This window comes from Merops nubicus, unplaced genomic scaffold (assembly GCF_000691845.1).
Source record: "Merops nubicus isolate BGI_N331 unplaced genomic scaffold, ASM69184v1 scaffold6554, whole genome shotgun sequence".
In the NCBI taxonomy this organism is placed as follows: Eukaryota; Metazoa; Chordata; class Aves; order Coraciiformes; family Meropidae; genus Merops; species Merops nubicus.
In genome coordinates, this window is record NW_008606147.1 from 10,715 (window position 1) to 29,893 (window position 19,179).

Here is a 19,179-nt window from a genome sequence, read left to right on the forward strand (position 1 = left end):
CACCCTGCTTGTGCCCTATGAACTTGTTCTACCCTTTCCATTTCTCGGTAATCACAACAAAGAAGGATTTTATGGGAGGATTTGGAGGAGGATAATGATATAGCTTAACAGCTGTTTGCAGGGAGCTCCTCCCATGGTGAGGCAAAGCTGGGCAGAGGAAGTGTGAAGTTGGGTCTTTGAAATGTTTAACAAGCAGGCAAAAGAATCTATGGTGACCCTGGATGGAGAACCTCTTAGGATGAGAGATGGTGTCAGGCCAGAGGCTGGAAGATGAGAGATGATGTCACCATAGCTCTGTGCTGGGCAGTGATCTCATTAGAGAGGTCCTTGGGTGGGCTTGGCCTGGTGGGTCTCTGAGATTGGGTCTCTGAGAGCACCAAGGGTGCATACAGAATCTGAGCGTGAAGCAGAAACCCCAGATGAAGGGTGCAGGCTGGTGGTTCAGGTTGCTGTGCTGAAGGAGGACCTTTCTGGAGCCTGCTTGTCATAGTTATCTGCCCAGGGTTGTCTCTAGGTGGAAAATGAGGCCAGGGCACGATCCATGGAGGGAGCTACTGGGTGAGGAGAGTACAGGGACTGTGAAAGGTATGCTCCTGAGTGGGGTAGAGTCTGGTGGGCTGCTTAGGGCCTGGCACCGTGTCTATCGGGCTGGCTGTGGGGGGCTGATGATGGACCCCACTGGTGTCAGGAGCTCTGGGCAGGAGATCTCTGCCTCTGTTAAGGAGTCAAGTTTGATGACTCCTCCCTTTGCCTTCATCTGCTGAGTGGGTGATGCAACAGCTTTTCTTTTCTCACCCAGTTACCTCATCGCCGAGTGACGTTCTCCGCAACCAGCCAGGCTCAGGACCTGCAGGATCCCTCCCAGCACAGCTACTACGACAGCGGGCTGGAGGAATCTGAGACCCCAAGCAGCAAATCGTCGTCAGGGCCCCGCATCGGGCCGCTAGCCCTGCCTGAGGATCACTACGAACGCACCACGCCTGATGGCAGCATCGGGGAGATGGAGCACCCTGAGAACGGTACGTGCTCGCGGCGCGCATGCATGCCCCCTTCCCGGGGACCTGGTGTCCCATGCTCTTCATCCTCCGTGTTGCACCTCCCCTGGCATGGGTGAGACGGGAGGGGAGCTCCGTTGGGACAGGCTTGCCACGCTCAAGTCTGGTGGAGCTGGAATGCTGGAGAAGAGGTGAGGCTCAAAGCAAGAAAGCAGCAAGGACACGGGAGGGAGGGGTGGGTGAGGGAGAGGAGGTCTGGGGAAGCTAGGATATGGGAGAGTGGGAAGAGCTGAAGAGGCAGATGGGTTCGGCATGATGCAGACAGAGGCTCCAACAGGATGGCCCGAGATGGCAGCACAGGCAGCATGCGGAGGGCGTGGTAGCCCAGCCGATGGTGAGCTGGCCACAGGGAGGTGGTCCTGTGGGTGCCCGCCCCATGGCAGGGCTGTAGGGGCGGTTGGGGCATGATGCAGCTCTCTGTGCTGTGGTGGGTGTCAGAGCCGTGGGAGTTTCCCAGGGAGCAGAGGAGGGGAGCAGGTTTAGCGGCACAGACTGGGGTGAGGAGATAGGTGGAGTGGAGGATGAGAGAACGTAGTGGTGGGAACCCGAGAGCGACGTGTCCTGCCCTCATTGGGCCCTTCAGGTCACCTCCTGCTTGGGACCACCTTTGCCTGAGGACCCCATCGGAGGTGTCTGCAGTCTCACCGCGGGAGAACTGGCTTTCCCCTGCCCTGGCACAGCTTCAACCCCAGTTCTGCTCCTTGTGCTGCCTCTGTGCTGCCTGCCTGACCACCCTCAACAAGCCCACTCTCCAAGCTATCTTCTCTGGCCAGCTTTAGTTGCTTCCTTGGACTTGGCTCTGGCTGTGCACATAGCATCTACTTTCCTGTACCTGCTGCCTTCTGTGCTTTTGTACTGAGGGGAGGCTGCCATGGAACTGGCAAGTTCAAAGAAACCTTTGGGAGGGACAAAGAGGAGGTGCAAAGGATTCTCCTGAAGTCTCCTTTTATTTCTGGGAGACCTTGGCATAGGTCTGTGTGTGGTGTGGAAATGGCTGAGGGTGTGTTCCACTGGTCTAGGGAGCTGCAAATCTTCAGAGGCCCCCTGTTAAGGAACACATGGGGCACAGGGTACTTTGTGGTCTTGAAGGTCTAGTGGAACATCTCTTCCTTCTTCCCAGGTTAGTTCCTGGAGGTATGCTGGAGTTTATTATGCTGCATCCATTGAAGCAAGGCATGGTGGTGTCAGGTCTGGCAGGGTTCCTAAACCCATTTGTTGCTCTTGCAATATACCCTCCTCTCTAGGACTGTTGTGCAGATGACTTTTTTCTCTGAAAGTGCCAGGCAGTCAAGTGGGAAGAGCAGTATGGAGAAGGTCCTGGAGTCCTAGTACAGGATGACAATACTGGATATCCCAAGTGTCCCTGAGAACCAGCCTGTGTCTACAAGAGACTCTTGGAGGGCATATGGGCAAGGAGATGCCACATGGCTGTGCAAAAGGTTATAGGGTGGTGGCTACGATGGGCTGGAAAAGGAAAGTTTGAGCCCCTGAAGGTGACAGGCAACCCAGAGATGATGAGGGAGGAGCAAGTATAAAAGCAGAAATAGGAGAGAGAGAGAGAGAGAGAGAAGGACCTGGAGGGTCTGCAACAGGCGATGGAGGACAGAGGGCTGCCTGTAGTCCTGGGAATGTTCGTTTTCTGCCCAATGAGGACAAGAAGACCCGAGGAAGGCTGGAGCAGTGGCTCTCATAGGGACAGAGCAACTGGGGATGGCTCCCTGCCCACAGCATCACAAAACCCAACCTGCCTTGGAAATTAGGCAGCTCCCTCCCTTTGCACAAGAACCCAGGGGGACAGAAATCACCACACACCCATCCATGAACAAATCCACATGTGATGCAGACATATGCAGAGGCTCTTGGAATAACCATAACCTTGCTCTGCTCACTGTCCCCCAGCCTGTCCTGGCTCAGGTCTCTCCACCTGGCAGTGGTTGGGAAATCACAGAATTATAGAATGGTGGGGTTGGAAGGGACCCCTGGAGATCATCTCATCCAACCCCCTGCTCCAGCAGGTCACCCAGGATCATGTCCAAGCGGGTTTGGAATCTCTCCAAAGGAGACACCACAACCTCTCTAGGCAGCCTGCTCCAGGCTCAGGCACCCTCACGAAAAAGAATTTTTATTTCCTGTTCCAGTGGAACCTCCTGGGTTCCAGCTGGTGCCCGTTGCCCCTTGTCCTGCTGCTGGGCACCACTGACAAAGAGTCTGGCCCCAGCTTCTTGCCCCCTGGGAGCCCTCTAGCTCTTGCTCAGCATTGATCAGATCCCCTCTGAGTCTTCTCCAGCTGACCAGCCCCAGGACTCTCAGCCTTTCCTGGGCACAGAGATGCTCCAGGCCCCTCAGCATCTTTGGAGCCTCCGCAGGACTCTCTCCAGTAGTTCCTTGTACCCCTTGAACTGGGCAGCCCAGAACTGGAGCCAGTACCCCAGAGGTGGCCTCACTAGGGCAGAGTAGAGAAGGAGGACATTCTCCCTCAGCCTGCTGCTCACACTCCTTTTAATGCATCTGTGAGTCAGGCCCCAGTGCCTCCAGCAGCCGTCCTGACCTCTGTAACCCAGAGCAGACCTCTGTGAGCACAGAGGCCATGGCAGGCCAAGGCTCTGGGGAATCCACCAGCATTAACCCCAGTTGGTCCTGGTGCTCTGCAGATAATCTGGCAAAGGCAGCTGATGAACTTGAGGGGCTGAGGTCAGGGTCATGAGCTGTTAGGCAGACTATTAGGAGACCCTGGCACCAGGTCAGGTGGTTTGGAGATTAGGAGGTACTGGTCACGTTAGGTCAGTTCACCAGAGCTGCGTTTCCCATGGTCTACCTGCCCGAGATGTGGCACATCAGATCCCTCTGTCTTCTTTGTCCAGAGATGGGTCACGTCTTGCTTCCTGCAAAGAGTCTCCAGTGATGTGGGACAACCATGACCTTCTTGGGGACTGTCTCACTGTGCCCTTGTCTCAGCTTCTGCAGCTGCTCAAGCAGCACCAGCCCCTCAAAGAGATCAGATCTGGGGGTTTGTGAAGCTGGGAAGACTGAGCCATTTTTGACCTTATCTTAAACTGAAGAGTTGACTTGGATCTCACACACCCTATCTTGCGGCACGGGCACGAGACTGACACGACTGTGCATTTTCTAGGCTTTCATCTAGTTATAAATATCCAACATAACAGGGCTTCCATTGCTTCCTCCAGGAGATTATCCCTGCAGCCGAACCAATCTGATAAGCAAGTATGCAAGACTATTTATAGCTTTTCAACTGGAAGACAGATCCATGCCTTCTCTTTGTAGATGGTTCTTCACTTGATTAACACACATATCACTGTCCTCCTTTTTTGGACACTTTTTACTGTGCAGACTGCAGTAAAATGCTGTATTGCAGGGGCTGAGCCAGGTCCTTTTCAGGAGGAATTACGATGTTTCCAATGAAGACTTCTCCGGTATCTTGGCACTGATGTGCCAGCTCCATAGTCATCCCAGGCATTTGTCATCCCTGGTATTTTACCTAGCTGCCCACTGTTTCCTCCCCAACATTTTGCCGTGCTGTTATCCGCTTCTGTGGGTTACACTGAGCTGGGAACTGAGCTTAGTCTCCTACTTGGCCACCCGTTGCTTTTGCTTAAGACATCTGCTCCCCCTGTACCACAGATTTGCTTTAGTTGGAAGGAGCCTGGGAGTGATTCTGCTTTGCAGAAGATCTGCCCTGCCATAATGCATGTAGAGCTTGGGTTCTGAAAGTGCCAGTCTCTATCCATTGACGATGGAGAAAATATAGTAAGATTACAGGATGAAATATGTGCAATTTAGGAATCATTACATGAAGGCTGCTTCACTCTGTCCCTGTGTGGTACAGAGGAAGCTGAGATCACAGAATTACAGAATGGTGGGGTTAGAAGGGACCTCTGGAGATCATCTTGTCCAGCCCCCCTGTTCCAGTAGGGTCACCCAGAGCATCTTGCCCATGATAGGCTTCAGGAGGGTTTGGAATCTCTCCAGAAAAAGAGACTTCACAACCTCTTTTGGCAGCCTGCTCCAGGCTTGGGCACACTCATAGCAAACAATTTTTTCCTCCTGTTCAGATGGAACTTCCTGTGTGGTTCCAGTTTGTGCCCATTACCTGCTGTCCCACTGCTGGACACCACTGACAAAGAATCTGTCCCATCTTCTTGACCCCTGCCCTTTGGCTCTTGATCAGCATTGATCAGATTCCCTCTCAGTGTTCTCTTCTCCAGGCTGAACAGCTCCAGGTCTCAGTCTTTCCTCAGCACAGAGATGCTCCAGGCCCCTCTTCATAGCCTCCACTGAATTTTCCTCAATAGTCACTCTTGAATTGGAGAGCTCAGAACTGGGCCATATACTCAAGATGTGGCATCATTAGGGCAGAGTAGAGAGGGAGGAGAACCTCCACAAAGATGGGATTTTTCCTGGGATGACAATATATTGGACGAAGTATTTCTGAATTGTTCTCATCAGACTACAGAACAAGGGCAAACGTTTAATCTGTTTTATCTCCGTTTTTTAAAGTGGGACCCCCATGCCATTTTTAATGCGTGCCATTACAACCCCGCACTGAATAAGTCATTAACAGTCATCTCACGAGCTTTCACAACACACATAGTGCAGTTGTGTCTGTACTTCACAGATGTTAATGAGTTTATCTTCACAGCTCCCCTTCCAGGGAAAAAATTCCACCATAGTCAGGGAGTGAAGCAGAAAATGATAATCTGCCTTTCTGAGATGCCTGCTAGCTTTGGGTGAGCCCCTGGATGAGCTGGCAGCTCCTCAGCCTGCTCTTTTCAGAAGGTTTGAGCTGCTGTAGCATCCTAGCGTTCCAGAGCCACGAGACAGCTCTCCAGCAGCTCCTGGATGGTGAAGCTCAGGCTGTGTCGGCTGCCTGCGGGCAGCTGCTGACGTACGAGGCACGAGCAGCGTGGCTTTGGGACTTTGTGGCAGAGCTAGATGTAAAACCCTCTTCCTGGTTCGTAGCCATAGGCTTTTCTGACAAGACCAACCTTTTTTTTTCTCATGGTCTCTTACCTCCTCTGTACACCTCAGCACAGCTTGAGCAAGTGAATTGAGATACCATTTCCAGGGTTTGACTGCTGGGCTTAATAAAACCCTTTCAGTCTAGATTTTTCTTTGTTTCAAGAAAGATGGGTAGACTAATGCATAGTGAAGCCAGAAGGAGCAGCTTGTCTAACCCCTGCAATAGAACAAGCTGTAAAATTTCCCCCTCTGACTTCTGCATCTGACCAGGGGTGAGTGTGAGCACTCCTTTGGAAAGGTCACATCCTGAGAGCAGATTGCAAGTGGTGGCAAGTGTGCGAGACTCCTGGTGAGCCCTTCCAGTGGTAGATCTTCTCCACCCCCGGTTTCATAAGTGTACACTTAAATTCTGCTTGAGCCGTTCTAGTTCCCATTTCTTTCCATTGAATCTCAGCATACTAGAAGACTCCTCACTTGATGTGTACTTGTAGATCACATGCAAGCAAGTCAGCATTTAAAGTTATCTTTGATACACTCAAAAACTGAGTCAGGTCCCATACTATGAGCAGAGCCAACCAAGACATTTTGGCAGCTGGGTCTCTCTTCCTTTCCACCCACTCTTCCTTGCGCTCCTCCCAACCATTGCCATCTGCTCCTGACGCCACCACAGACCTGCAGCTCCATTCTTGGGCAGCACCAACATCTGGCACATCTTGGATGTGTGTGCTACTTTTTGGCAAAGGCAGCCTGGGGAGATTTTTTTCCTCCTGCTCCTCTTTGCTACGTTTCTGATCATAGTTCAAGTCTTCTGCTCCTTTTTTCTCTGCAGGATGGCCAACTTGCCAACAACCTTTTTAGCAGTGTAGTTGTGTTCAGATGACTGCCCACAGCTCTCCAGCAGAACTCGGTGGCATCCATAGCAGCACCAGGCACAAAGATAATGTGACTTATGTATGTTTGCTTTCATAATCTCGTTACAGGCACATGTCCACCACGTGCAGACTGATCTGATTCTGGCTAGCACTGGGCTCTGTGTGTGCTCTGCAGTATCACAGCACCTTGAGAAGGTGGGTGGCTCAGAAGAGCACTCCCAAGCCAACAGTCCCTTCTCAGTGCTCATCATGATGAGGTGGATTTGCAGCACTGGGCAGCCACTATCTGCTGTCTTCTGCTTAGTGTCCACCTGGTCATGAGCTCCCTCCATGCAAGGGTTGTCCAGGGCTGTGCCAGGCTTCCCAGGGCAGTGGTGGAGTCCCCATCCTTGGAGGGATTTGAAAAGCCATGGAGATGTGGTGTTGAGGACCGTGGTTTCGTGGTGACCTGCAGTAGTGGGTTAACAGTTGGGCTTTGATGGTCTGAAAGGTCTCTTCCAACCAAAACGATTCTGTGATTCTACAATTCTTTTCAAGGGTCTCACTGCTATTGTTATTCCATTTCCTCCAGACAGCAGATGGGACAAAAAAAAAAAAAAGACTTTCTGTCTCCTCTGGCAGAGTGAAGTCTCTAGATCTTAAAACCTATTTTTTTTTTTTTTCATTATCTTTAAATGTCCCTTTTGTCTTGCAGAAAGTGTTCCAGGCACATGTTCAGTCTGCGGATTTTTTTCCTCAAACATACCCTGCAGCGTTTTTGCTTTGTGGCAGAGCTGAGGAATGTTTCTGCCTGGGCTCCTGTCTGGGCTGAGGGATTCCAGCTAGCTCTGTGCCCGTCCCAGTCAAACGTCGGTGAGCCTGGATAGGTTGTCTGGAACACAAACCTCTCCTGTTGCTGAAAGATCTCCCACCTTGTGGGAGAAAACTGAGGGTGTGACGTAGGATGGGATCAGTGCTGCTGTCTAGGGAATAAAGGAAGGTGGTGTCTGGCTGGTACTGTGCACCAGTCTCCTCTTTGCTGACTGAGAACCAGCAGGTCACACACCTGACCAGCTGAGGAACCTTGGCTTGGGTCTGACTGGTGCTTGAGCTCCTCTCTAGCTCAGACATTCTGATTTATTTTTTTTACCTGATCTGCAGCACTTTCCTTTTTAACACTGATACGAGGGCTGGAATTACTTACGGTAGATATTTTGTACTGAATAGCAGTTTCCAAGTCCTGTTCTTGTTCAGGGTGTGCACACTCTCTGTGACCATCTTCTGCATCTTATATGCTTCTACAAATTACATCCGAGCTCCTCAGTCATCTTCAGCTCTACGGGTATCTGCATTTCTTCACAAGAAACTGTGAGCTTCTCTACTTTCCTCACTTCATGTTAGTCCATCCCCAAAGACAGCTTTTGATTTTCCTAATCACTACTAAGAGAGACATGGGAAAAGATTTTTATCACGAGAGACAACATCCGACAGATTGCAAATGGTCATGGATTACACCATCTTGGTTTCAACATGCCATTTCTGTCTGAGCTGTAATTTCAAACTTATTCTCACCCTATTTCTTCTTTTCCGTATTTTCCAGCACCCTTGACTGGGTAAACTGTCTCTTACGAAAGAGTGGTTCAGGTCAGAGCAGTTGTGACATGCCACGTCAACCAGGTCACCTTCCATAATTGTACCAAGGATCCCAGGGTAAACAGGGTACAGCTTATTTTTCTTCCCCAGACCAAGTGACAAGTCAATCGCTACCAGCTACAGAGCATGCCTTTAATCCTCTAAAGACCTTCTAAGAAGGATGCTCCTTGCTTCAGACGTTGTCCAAAATAGCTTTAATAATTTATTTGACAGTGTCTTTCTTGTCTCACAAGATTATGAGGTAGTGCACACATAAGATTGTCCTCAAGTTCTCCAAAGATCCTTGGCAGATCCTGGACATCTCTGGAGGAGTTATTTGAAGGAACCAAATTTCCCTGTTGGATTCTGGCTACATTTTTGACCCTTTCTTGTCCCTGAACTTTGGTTGCATTAAGTGATTATGAAAAATCTAGGCAGGACAGTCATTCTGACTCAATGCCCAAGAGAAAAAAAACTTCATATTTAAGGTACCTTCTCTTGTAGAATATATAGGTCCCTGTGGCTGTATGTGTGCCTCCTGCATTTGAGATTAGATTTTTTGAGTTTTCTGCTATTCTTTGCCATGATGAGCTGGGTAGCAACATCTTCCATTCCCTCTTGCTGTCTGTCACAAGATGATGTAAATCAGTGGATGTCATCTTCCTTCTTCTGTATCCTTCACATTCTTCCTGCTCCAAACCTCCACGATGGATAAAACCCTGTTATTTTTCTTACTCTGTATTCTTTCTTACATTTGGAAGCCCTACCTTACCAGATCTTCTCCCCTCACTATCCTGAGTGCACATCTCAGGGAGATGACCCTGCTCTAAATTTGCTGATCAGCTGGGCAATACTGCAGAGACCAGAGGCTTGGAGAATGTGCTGAAACCTGGCCCAAAGCTCACCTTGCTTCTCACTCACTCGCTCTTTCCTGTTCACTGGGCTTGGTCAGGTTCGCTGCAAACTTTGAGACTTTTCTTACAGGAACCAACTACAAACAGATGGGAGCATAAAATTTTTATCTAAGAGCTATAAATGAGCTTATGCAGGGAAGATGACTTCTACTGTCCCAGGGAAAGGAGGATTTCCCAGTCTCCCAGACGAGGGAGACCAATCAATATCCTCTACCTCCTCCAGTCCAGGATGGGAACGCTTTCTACCACCATTTCGTGTCAGCAGGCCTGGGGGTGTATCATAGCTTTCACCTGGCATGACATCCACTCCTGCAGCCCTAATGACGTTAAAACAGGGAACTCTTCACCTTCACAAGATGACTGCAAGGTGAGATGTAGGTTATGGGGAATTAGTCCACAGAGGACTTAGTTTTTTTAGCTTTTGCTTGGTAATGGTTGCAAATGCCCATGCCAGCGGTCATGCAGAGTTATTCTTATCTGGACCAAATCGAAACACCCGTTTTGGTATAAAGTCTATTTCCCAACTAGTAGTTTATGTCATCCTCAAACTATTTGTGGGTTCAACTCAAGTTCACTAAACTGTGCTACAGGAAGAGGCATGTGGAATTAGATCCACAACAGGAACAAGTGGGTGGGTCCATTCTTTGCTTGTGCCATGTTGCTCTCCAGAGAGGACATTTCCTCAGAGTGAGGGGTTGGATGAAGTTCCTTCAGATTCTTCTTTTGTGTTTTCTGTAACATTTTAAAATAAGTATTTGAGCAGGGCTTGAGACCTGGTGTCCTGCCTTTGGACAAGTGCTCTGGAGCAATTGTAGGTGATCCATGGAACAGCCATTTGGGAGGGCCAGCAGCTGAGTTACGAGTATTTCTGCTGATGAACTTGTTAACCACAGCCAGCACCCCATGTGTTTTGTAAGCATGAGTGCCAAAACAGACAGCTCCCCTCCTCTCCGCCTTGGTTTGCTCATCCCTGTCCCTGTGCCATGTGCTCTTTTTGCCAACCCAGCTGTTTGTCTGGCTGCGTGGTGAACTGGACTGGGGAGCTGGTCAGGCTGAATTTGTGCTGGATCACACCTTTTTTTGGCCATTATTACTCTTCAGTCAGAGTAATTTTCCTATCCTCACTACCCTGTGGCTCCATGAAGATCTGAACCTGCAGAAAGCAGGGCTCCTGTGGAAGGGCAATGAGCAGCCGGCTGAGGTTGGTGTTCAGCTTTAGAATATGTCTAAACCAGAAAAAGCCACCACGTGTAAAAGCAACAGACAACTAGGATCCCTCAGCAGTCCCAGACTATTTGTTGTTTTCAAAGACCTGCTTCCTTAGAAAGCTCCTTTTGAAGTAATTTGACATGCCATTTCCAGCTCCTGTGTGATCTGACTCTGTTATTTCCCCTTTATCTGCCTCTGAATGCTCCTGAATGTCTCTATAAACCTTCCTTCTTGGCAGTTCCTCTTCCCATGTAAAGGGACCTGCATTAGTGTGGGATTTAAACTTAATGCTAGAGAAGCTTATGAAGTCTCCCATTTCAGCTTCTTGAGGACTTCACACTGCATTTTCTTCCTCATAAAATAGCATGTACCTGAGTTTGAAGGATTGGTCAGGTGTAGATCCCTCAGGTGGAAAATCCCTCTTGTAGGCATGAGATAGAGGATAAGGGATTCATTCCTGTCCCTGGTGAAATCAATGTGAGCTTTGCTATTGAGACAGGTCAAATGTCAGTCTCAGATGTTTGCTCTTCCCGAGGATTTTATCCTTTGTGCTCTCTCTATTACTGAATCTCTCTTCCTGTCTCCTTCCCACAAGCTCTCATCCATCCTGATTTGAAGTCACTTCCATTAAGTGGTTGTAACGCTAGCTCTTTGCTTTACTTGCAGAGAGGACACTCCATAAATCTAACATTAGTCATGGCATCTGGAGAGAGATACCAAGGATAGGCTGCTTTGACTCAGAGGTTATCTAACCGTATCAGCCCCCACGTTTGCCTTTCCTTTCAGAGAGCTGAGGTTCCCCTGTCGGAACCAGGGCTTATTTCATGTGAGCTGATGCAACCATGCAGTCTGCTCAGGGCTAATGCCAACACTACAGTAGTGTAGAGGAGGCACGTGGTGGTCAGCTCCTTCTTCCTGGGCTCCCTTACCAACACCTCAGCCTTTTATCCAGTCTGAGGAAGACAAGAGGCTTTCAACAAGCACAAACAGGGGAAGTTTATGTGCTTTGTGGCTCGAGGGCTCTGATTTCTAAGGCAGGCACATCTAGACAGGACTCAGAGGCATGCAGTGGTGAGTTTTGCATCTAGTTCTGAAGCCCTTAATGCAAGATGGACAGGGAACTGTTGGAGCAGGTCCAGAGGAGGCCACAAACAATGATCTGAGGGCTGGAACCCCTCTGCTGGGCAGCCAGGCTGGGACAGTTGGGGCTGTTCAACCTGGAGGAGAGAAGGCTCTGGGGAGACCTTCTGATCGTCTGCCAGTATCTGAAAGGGGCCTACAATAAAGCTGGAGAGGGACTTTTTACAAGGGCTAGTAGTGATAGGATTGGGGGTAGTAGATTCAAACTGGAAGGGGGGAGATTTAGATTAGAAATGAGAAAAAAGTTCTTCACTGTGAGGGTGATGAGACACTGGCACAGGTTGCCAAGGGAAGTTGTGGATGCTCCATCACTGGATGTGTTCAAGGACAGGTTGAATGGGGCTTTGAGCATCCTGGACTAGTGAGAGGTGTCCCTGCCCATGGCAGAGAGGTTGGAACTAGATGATCTTTAAGGTCCCTTCTAACCCAAGCCATTCCATGATTCTATGGTAAATTGTCCACATTTGCTGTTACTGACAGCCACAGTGGGATGGAGAAGGGGCTGAGCCTTTGCACGAGGCACAAGACTTACCAGCTGATATCTGTGATGGGCTTCAGCTTTGCTCCTCTTTGGAAAGGAGGGTGGAAGACTCACTGGTGGAAGAACAGGATTACCCAGGGCCTGATGGATACTCAGTCCTACATGGGTGCTCCTTCCACCACCACATCACTAAAAACAAAGAGCCAGATCTTATGCCTGGGCTTTGAGACCAACTCCCCCAGCATACTTTCACATCTGCTACGCTAAGCTCTTTCAGCCAGTGTTGACCCATTGTGCCCATTGAGAAAGGTTTCTCTACAGGGCTCATCCCTAAACTGCAGCAAGGCTCTTGTCTGGCAGAGAGCTGCTATGAACCAGGCAAAAGCAGGTGAACCTCAAGATGAGCCAGGTGATGAGGACAGTGCTGGTGGTGGGTCTCAAAGATGAGGTTTACACTCAGGACCCTTACTCCAATGTAGGACTGGTATTAGCAGGTCTAATTTATTTCACTTTTAAAATAATTTAGAGTAAACCACTCAAAATGCCTTGAGTCAGGAATAAATCAGCTTTAACCTGTCCGTTTTCATGTATTTATTCAGATCTAAAGATGTTCTTGCGCAAATGGCCCTAAACCCTCTGTATAAGGAACACTGAGAGAGGCTGGGAAGGGATCCGGCAGAGAAGAGCAGGATGCTGGAGAATGTGAGCACAAGCTGAGACACCCAGCAGCTCTCAATCAGTTCTGTGTCCGTGTCTGGTTTAAAACAACCTTGCTTGGAAGTGAAAAAAAGAAGGAGGGCTGTGAGAGAAAGGAGAAGAGGGCTGGGATACGATCTTTGCTCAGAGATATGTCAGAACAGCATGCTGTGTTGTTTTATAGCTGCTGAGGAGGGAGAAGATGGAGTAGGGAATGTAAAATGACAGAGAGTGAGTAGATGTGATATTTGCCTGATGTATTTTGCTGGTAATTAGTGTAATGCCAATTAGACATAAGTAATCTTTTTTTTTTTTTTTCCTTCTTCGGCTGTATAAATTAGTGCTTGAAAATATGCCAACTAAACCCAAGATATTAAACTTTGAGGGATATGGAGATCTCCATTCCTTGAGGATCTCTAGATGAAATTACCCAGACAACAGGGATCTTGACAAAAGCGAGATTTATTATATCTACAAAGAAAACGAATAAAAGCAAAAGAAATTGTGTATTCCACATCTCGCCTCTTGCTGTTTATTAGCCACACAGGAAGGGGCACCCACAGAGATGCAGATAAATCAGTGAGAGAAGGCAAATATCTTGTCTTCCCTGAAAACAATGCTGCCTCGACGTTATTGTTCAGCCTATCAGTTTTCCTCAGCAGGCAGATCCCGACCCTTTCCCGTGTCCAGGCGGCTCCCTGCTGCAGGCAAACCCTGCTGCCCACACGCAGTTTATTTTCCATTCCCCGAGCCCTGTTTTCTCTCTTTGCTAACCCACATCACAAGACGAAGGACTGTTGTTTTGCCTCTCAGTCCCTCGGGGCATAAACCTCTTTAATGATGATTAATGGCTTCCTTCAAAGGGTCAATTGCTGATCCTAGACCTCGCAAATCACGGATCCTTTTGAGGCCTCTACCTGCTCAGCTCTGGGCTGCTCTTTCAAGCAGGTACACGGCTGCTCTGCTCAGTGCCACACACATTTTCCATTGCGACGGACTACGCAGAAGGAGCAGACCTGCTATTACTGTCTTCTCCCTTTTGAAAAATAATCTGTAAGAATTATGCCCTTGGATGGATTCTGGAAGTTTTCATACATCTCTACTGGACCGTGAAATCAAAATCTTCTCGTGACCATCCTGCTGTTGCCTTGTGCTGTGCTTGGGGAGACGGAGGACAGAGCTGGCAAACCCCCTGTGCTGATCTGCCTCTGGCACAAGGTGAAGATGTATCCTCGTTGTCCTGCCGGGATGTTGGGCACAAGGCTTAATCCTCACCCCTGCTTTAAAGCGTGTTTTATTCATTCCACGCCTTTAGGACTGCCTCTGGCAGGTCTCCCTCGAGTGGTGCAAACTTTATTGCATCTAACCTCCAGCAGTCTGTAAACTGCAGCACCCAGGGGTAGCTGGAGGTTGATATTCCCTATCGGAAGTGATTATTCTTCTTTTACCCACACTCCCACAGGAGCGTCTTTCTGTCATCCTAAAACAAACATAGTGCAGAGCAGTAGTTACCAGGATCTGGGTTTTTTTTCTTGCATCTTCCAAAAAAAAAACCAAACAAACCTTAACCAGCCTAAACCTGTTCCTAAACCTCCCCATTGGCATCAGAACATTGATATCACAGAATTCCAGAATCCCAGCTTGGTAGGGTTGGAAGGGACCTCTGGAGATTGTCTCATCCAACCCCCCTGCTCCAGCAGGTCACCCACAGCAGGGTGCCCAGGATTATGTCCAGGTGGGTTTGGAATCTCCCTAGAGAAGGAGACTCCACAACCTCTCTGGGCAGCTTGCTCCAGGCTCTGGCACCCTCAACAGCAAAGAATTTTCTCCTCCTGGTCACGTGGAACCTCCTGGGTTCCAGCTAGTGGCCCGTTGCCCCTTGTCCTGTCCCTGGGCACCACTGACAAAAGTCTGGCCCCAGCCTCTTCCCCCCAGGGGCCCTTTAGCTCTTGCTCAGCATTGATCAGATCCCCTCTGAGTCTTCTCCAGGCTGACCAGCCCCAGGGCTCTCAGCCTTTCCTGGCACAGAGATGCTCCAGGCCCCTCAGCATCTTTGGAGCTTCCGTTGGAGTCTCCCCAGTACCTCCCTGAACTACTGTGTGCTCAGAGCTGCAACTTTAGGAAGCTGCAGTGGCTTTGTTACCTCCTATTTTTACATGAGGAGGTGGCTTCTCCCTGACCATGACCACCCTTTCATCAGTGGGGAATCATGCTAGCAAAATCGCTTGTGCTTCTCATCAGAAATGTCAACCACCTGGTTTGACTTCTTGGCATGTATTTTGGCTGCACTGAGGGAGGATCTGACCAGTGCGTATGGCACTTCTGCCATGCGCCAGCTGCAAAATCTCTTCCCATTTAGCTTCCACTGCAGATTTTCAGCCTCTGAGCCCGTGGGTGTTTGAAGAGTCAGTAATGTGCATTTTCAGCTGGGTTTGTGGCATGTCTCTTCACTGCAGAGAAAGGGGCTGGGTATCTCCCAGGTACAGGCCCTCCTGCATGGGCAGCTCTTGATCTTAGTGCAATCACTGGTCAGAGACCCTCATTTGGTGGCAGAGCATTCCTCCGAATTTTCATCTCCATACCACTGGTTTAGTGCTCACAAACCTGCTGTATGTTGGATTTCATGTGCATTTGGTTCTCTGTGGCTGGGTGACGTATCCAGCTCTCTGTGTGCACACTCCATCAGCACACAATTTCCTCCTCAGGGCAGCCCAAAAGCATCAGCTCTGGATTTAGTGCCCGTCCCCTGATCCTTCAAATATCCACCTCAAATTCTGGCAAGGATCTGGCCTCTTCCTCCTCAGGGTCTGCGTTATGGTTCAGGCAACCAGCGCATTTCTACAGCCAGAACAGACAGTCCAAAAGCTGAAATGACAAATAAATGTGCTCATATTAAGCAACCCAGAAAATATCTGTTGAAAGAAAACCTGTATACATTCAAATCCTTACTGTCATTTCCTCGCTCAGTCTCCTTGGGGTTTGACTTGACTCTCTTCCAGGGGCTCTTCCTTTTCGCCTTCACTCCAAGGGGTCTTGGTTTTCTTTGTTTCCAGAATCCCTTTTCACAAAGTTGTGATTTCTTTTGTCACTTAAACACCTTTGTGACTTCAAAGGCCTCAAACAGCACTTTGCTCTGTGGCCACCGACCCCCCTGCAAGAATAATTTTCCCCCATTCATTGTCCTGCTAGTGAAAGATTATTAAATTGTTGATGGAGCTGAACAATGGTTTTGTTCAAAGGCAGACATGCGTATGCCAGTTCTTTTCTCCTTGACATAAGAGCTTTAATACAAGCATACAATGAAAGGCAGCCACCAAGGAGCAAACACAGAGTGCTCCTAAACCCAGACCTGTATTCCTAAGCCCCTGTGCACATGAACTGGGGCACCTTTCAGTGCTCTCCCAGACTGTGCACGTGGCTACCTGCTCAATTCCAACCAGGACAAGCCTGTAGGTGAGGAGTGAAAACTGGGCATGCTGAAAATCAATTAAAAATATATATATTATGCATCAATCCTTGCTCATATGATTAGGACACCAGGAGGACGGAGGAATTAGGAGATGAGCAGTGGTGGAAGAGGAACACTCTTTTCAAGAGCGGTGGAAGGAGTGCACAGCAATGGCATAAAGCTGAAACGATCACTCTGTTCCTCTTGCTTGGAGCACACCAAGCACACCCAGACGTCTCTCAGCCAGACTGCACCTTCCGAGCAGCTTTTGGAACCTGCAACGAGGATCATTATAGAGGCTGCGCAGCCTCAGGCTGCTTGGCGTTTGGTATTATCCAGACTCGCTTTCGATTGCTTATCACTTCAGCAGATTTCCAGCACTAAAGCTTAAATTTTCCATGCTGGGTTTCCCTCAGGTTGATTTCTTTTTCTTTTTCTCTTAAGTTTTAGCAGAGGTGCTCCAGCTGGTTTTTGAGCACAAGACACGCTGCTTCAACCCTGCTAACAAACTGGTTATAAAAATTTCTTTTCAAGACCCATTAACTTAAATGTGCTTTGGAAGAGAGGTGTGGAATCTGGCACGGAAGCTGTCAGCATCAGTTGGGGGTTGTTTGCCCCAAAATGGCTGAGTCTTTCACTGAATGTATGCCAGCGTGCAGCACTGCGTAGCTGCGCCCACACACTGTTGTGTGCCCTTCAAACAACAGCATTTCTCAGGGCTTACATGCCCTTGCCCTCCCTCAGAGCTCTGGAGCTTGCTGCATTGCTGCTGCTTGATGGACATCTCTCCAGTGGCTTGATGGCATCCCTCCTGGACACACCCCTTCCCCAGTACTCTGAGGGTCCCCAGTTTTCTCTGAGGTGCAGGGCACTGCATAGCACAAGTTGTTCCTTGCCTATGGGAGGACTGAGCATGGCTTGCTCTGTGGCTGGGGCATGTGGCATGCATGGGCTCCGGTGTCAGGAGGGATCTTAGCTGCTTTTTGGGGGTCTAGGGTCCTGTTCCTGTTGGGAGATGGAACTAGCCCATAGTGCTGTGGTAGAGGCAGCTTCCTGGGCTCAATCCCAGGCAGAGGTCCATCCAGACCTGCACAGCACCATGGCTGGCAGGGTAGCACTGGGGCTAAGGCTCCATCCCTCATTGCCCTCCTGGTCCCCAGGCTGCCAGCACAAAGGGACTGACTCTTCCTTTATCTTCTTCTCCCTTTCATTGTCCTTCCTGGGGCATGTTCTCAGCCCTTCTCCCGCTTCTTCCCTGGCGAACTGGCAGAAGCTGCCTCAAGCTCCAGTGCCCTTCCTGATTAGCTGCTGCCAGGAAGGGAAGCACGACTGCAGCTTTAATTAAATGATAAGGGCAGAGCCCCGGAAGTGGGGAGATAAGTGCAGCGGTGTCAGCCACCACACTTGCCCAGGCTCTTTCTAATTAGCTTTGAGAAGCTCGAGAGAGGAAGATTAACCCTTGGAGGGGGGCTGGCTGGAGCAGTGGGCTGCGGCAGGCAGGGGGGTGTTGCCCCAGGGATGCCAGCCCCAGGGATAGGGTGGGGGGCTGGAATTCGCCTGGAGGGGCCCTCTCCATGTGTTCCCCCCCTGAGCCCTATGCCTAAGCGAAGAGGCTGGGTCAGACAGGATTAGACCTCTGCCTTCCATAGGCTTGGGCACAAGGTAAAGTTCAAGGATTAGCCGCTCATGTTCCCTGTGTAAGAAGCATTTGCTGCTTGGACACATCTGATGCCTGGCAGCTTTGGGGTGGCCTGTGGCATGTGGGTGGCTGCCCCAAGGCTCTCAGTGAAAGCAGAGAAGTGGCCTCAGGCTCTGGAACAGTGGCAGGGGGGGGGAGCCATGGTCCCAGTCCCCTCCAGCTGCCGTGGTGTGAATCAGTGATGCTCTGAAAGGGGAGGAGGGAGATGGGGCAAGTGGACCATTGTGTTAGTAACTCACAATAATATGGACTGGGAGCTCCCCAGGACTTGGTGCCACAAGGGCCACAGCCTCAGCTCTCCTGCTGGTCACCCAGGCACAGCATTGCTCTGGAGGGCTGGGAGAGGGAACCTTAGAGGTAGCCATACTGTAGCTAGTCTGGCAAATAGAATTATGGAATCATTTAGGCTGTAAAAGATCTTTCAGATCATTGAATTCAATGGTTACCCCAGCACAGCCAGGTCATCACTAACCCATGTCCCTCAGCACCACACCTCCACGGCTTTGGAACCTTTCCAGGGAGGAGGATTCCACCACTGTCTGGGACAGCCTGGGATAGGCCCGGAAGACCCTCAAGGGCAAGAAATTTTTCCTCGGGTCAGGGCAACCTGAGGCCATTTCCTCTTGTCCTGTCTCTTGCTCCCTGGGAGAAGAGTCCAACCTCCACCTGGCTCCAACCTCCTGTCAAGGAGCTGTGGAGAGCCAGAAGGTCTCCCCTGAGCCTCCTTTGCTCCAGGCTCAGCACCCCCAGGTCCCTCAGCTGCTCCTCACCACACTTGGCCTCTAGACCCTTCCCCAGCTTTGTTGCCCTTCTCTGGCCACGCTCCAGCCCCTCAAGGTCCTTCTTGGAGTGAGTGGCCCAAAAGAGAACCCAGACTTCAAGGTGCTGCCTTCCCAGTATCAACTGCAGGGGGACAATCCTTGCCCTAGTCCTGTTGACCATGTTGTCCCAGAAATGGATTCTTCACCCGTTGTGCAAGGTCCAGTCCCCCAGAGCAGACAGCAGGTTCCTGCTGCTCCTGCCCAGGATCGGTGCTCGCAGGCTGGTGCCAGGAGCTGCAGAGGGAGAATCGCTGCC

At 49.9% G+C, this 19,179-nt stretch overlaps 1 protein-coding gene across 1 annotated transcript in view; it reads left to right on the top strand.

The window, feature by feature from the left end:
- Positions 1 to 799: 799 nt before the first annotated feature.
- Positions 800 to 19,179, top strand: part of LOC103772228 (protocadherin-9-like) — a gene marked incomplete at its 5' end in the record, with an annotated part of 28,665 nt that continues 10,285 nt past the window's right edge. The window contains one exon of the mRNA XM_008939553.1: positions 800 to 1,019. Coding sequence (XP_008937801.1) covers positions 800 to 1,019 — 220 coding nt within the window. The remainder of the gene's footprint in view (positions 1,020 to 19,179) is intronic.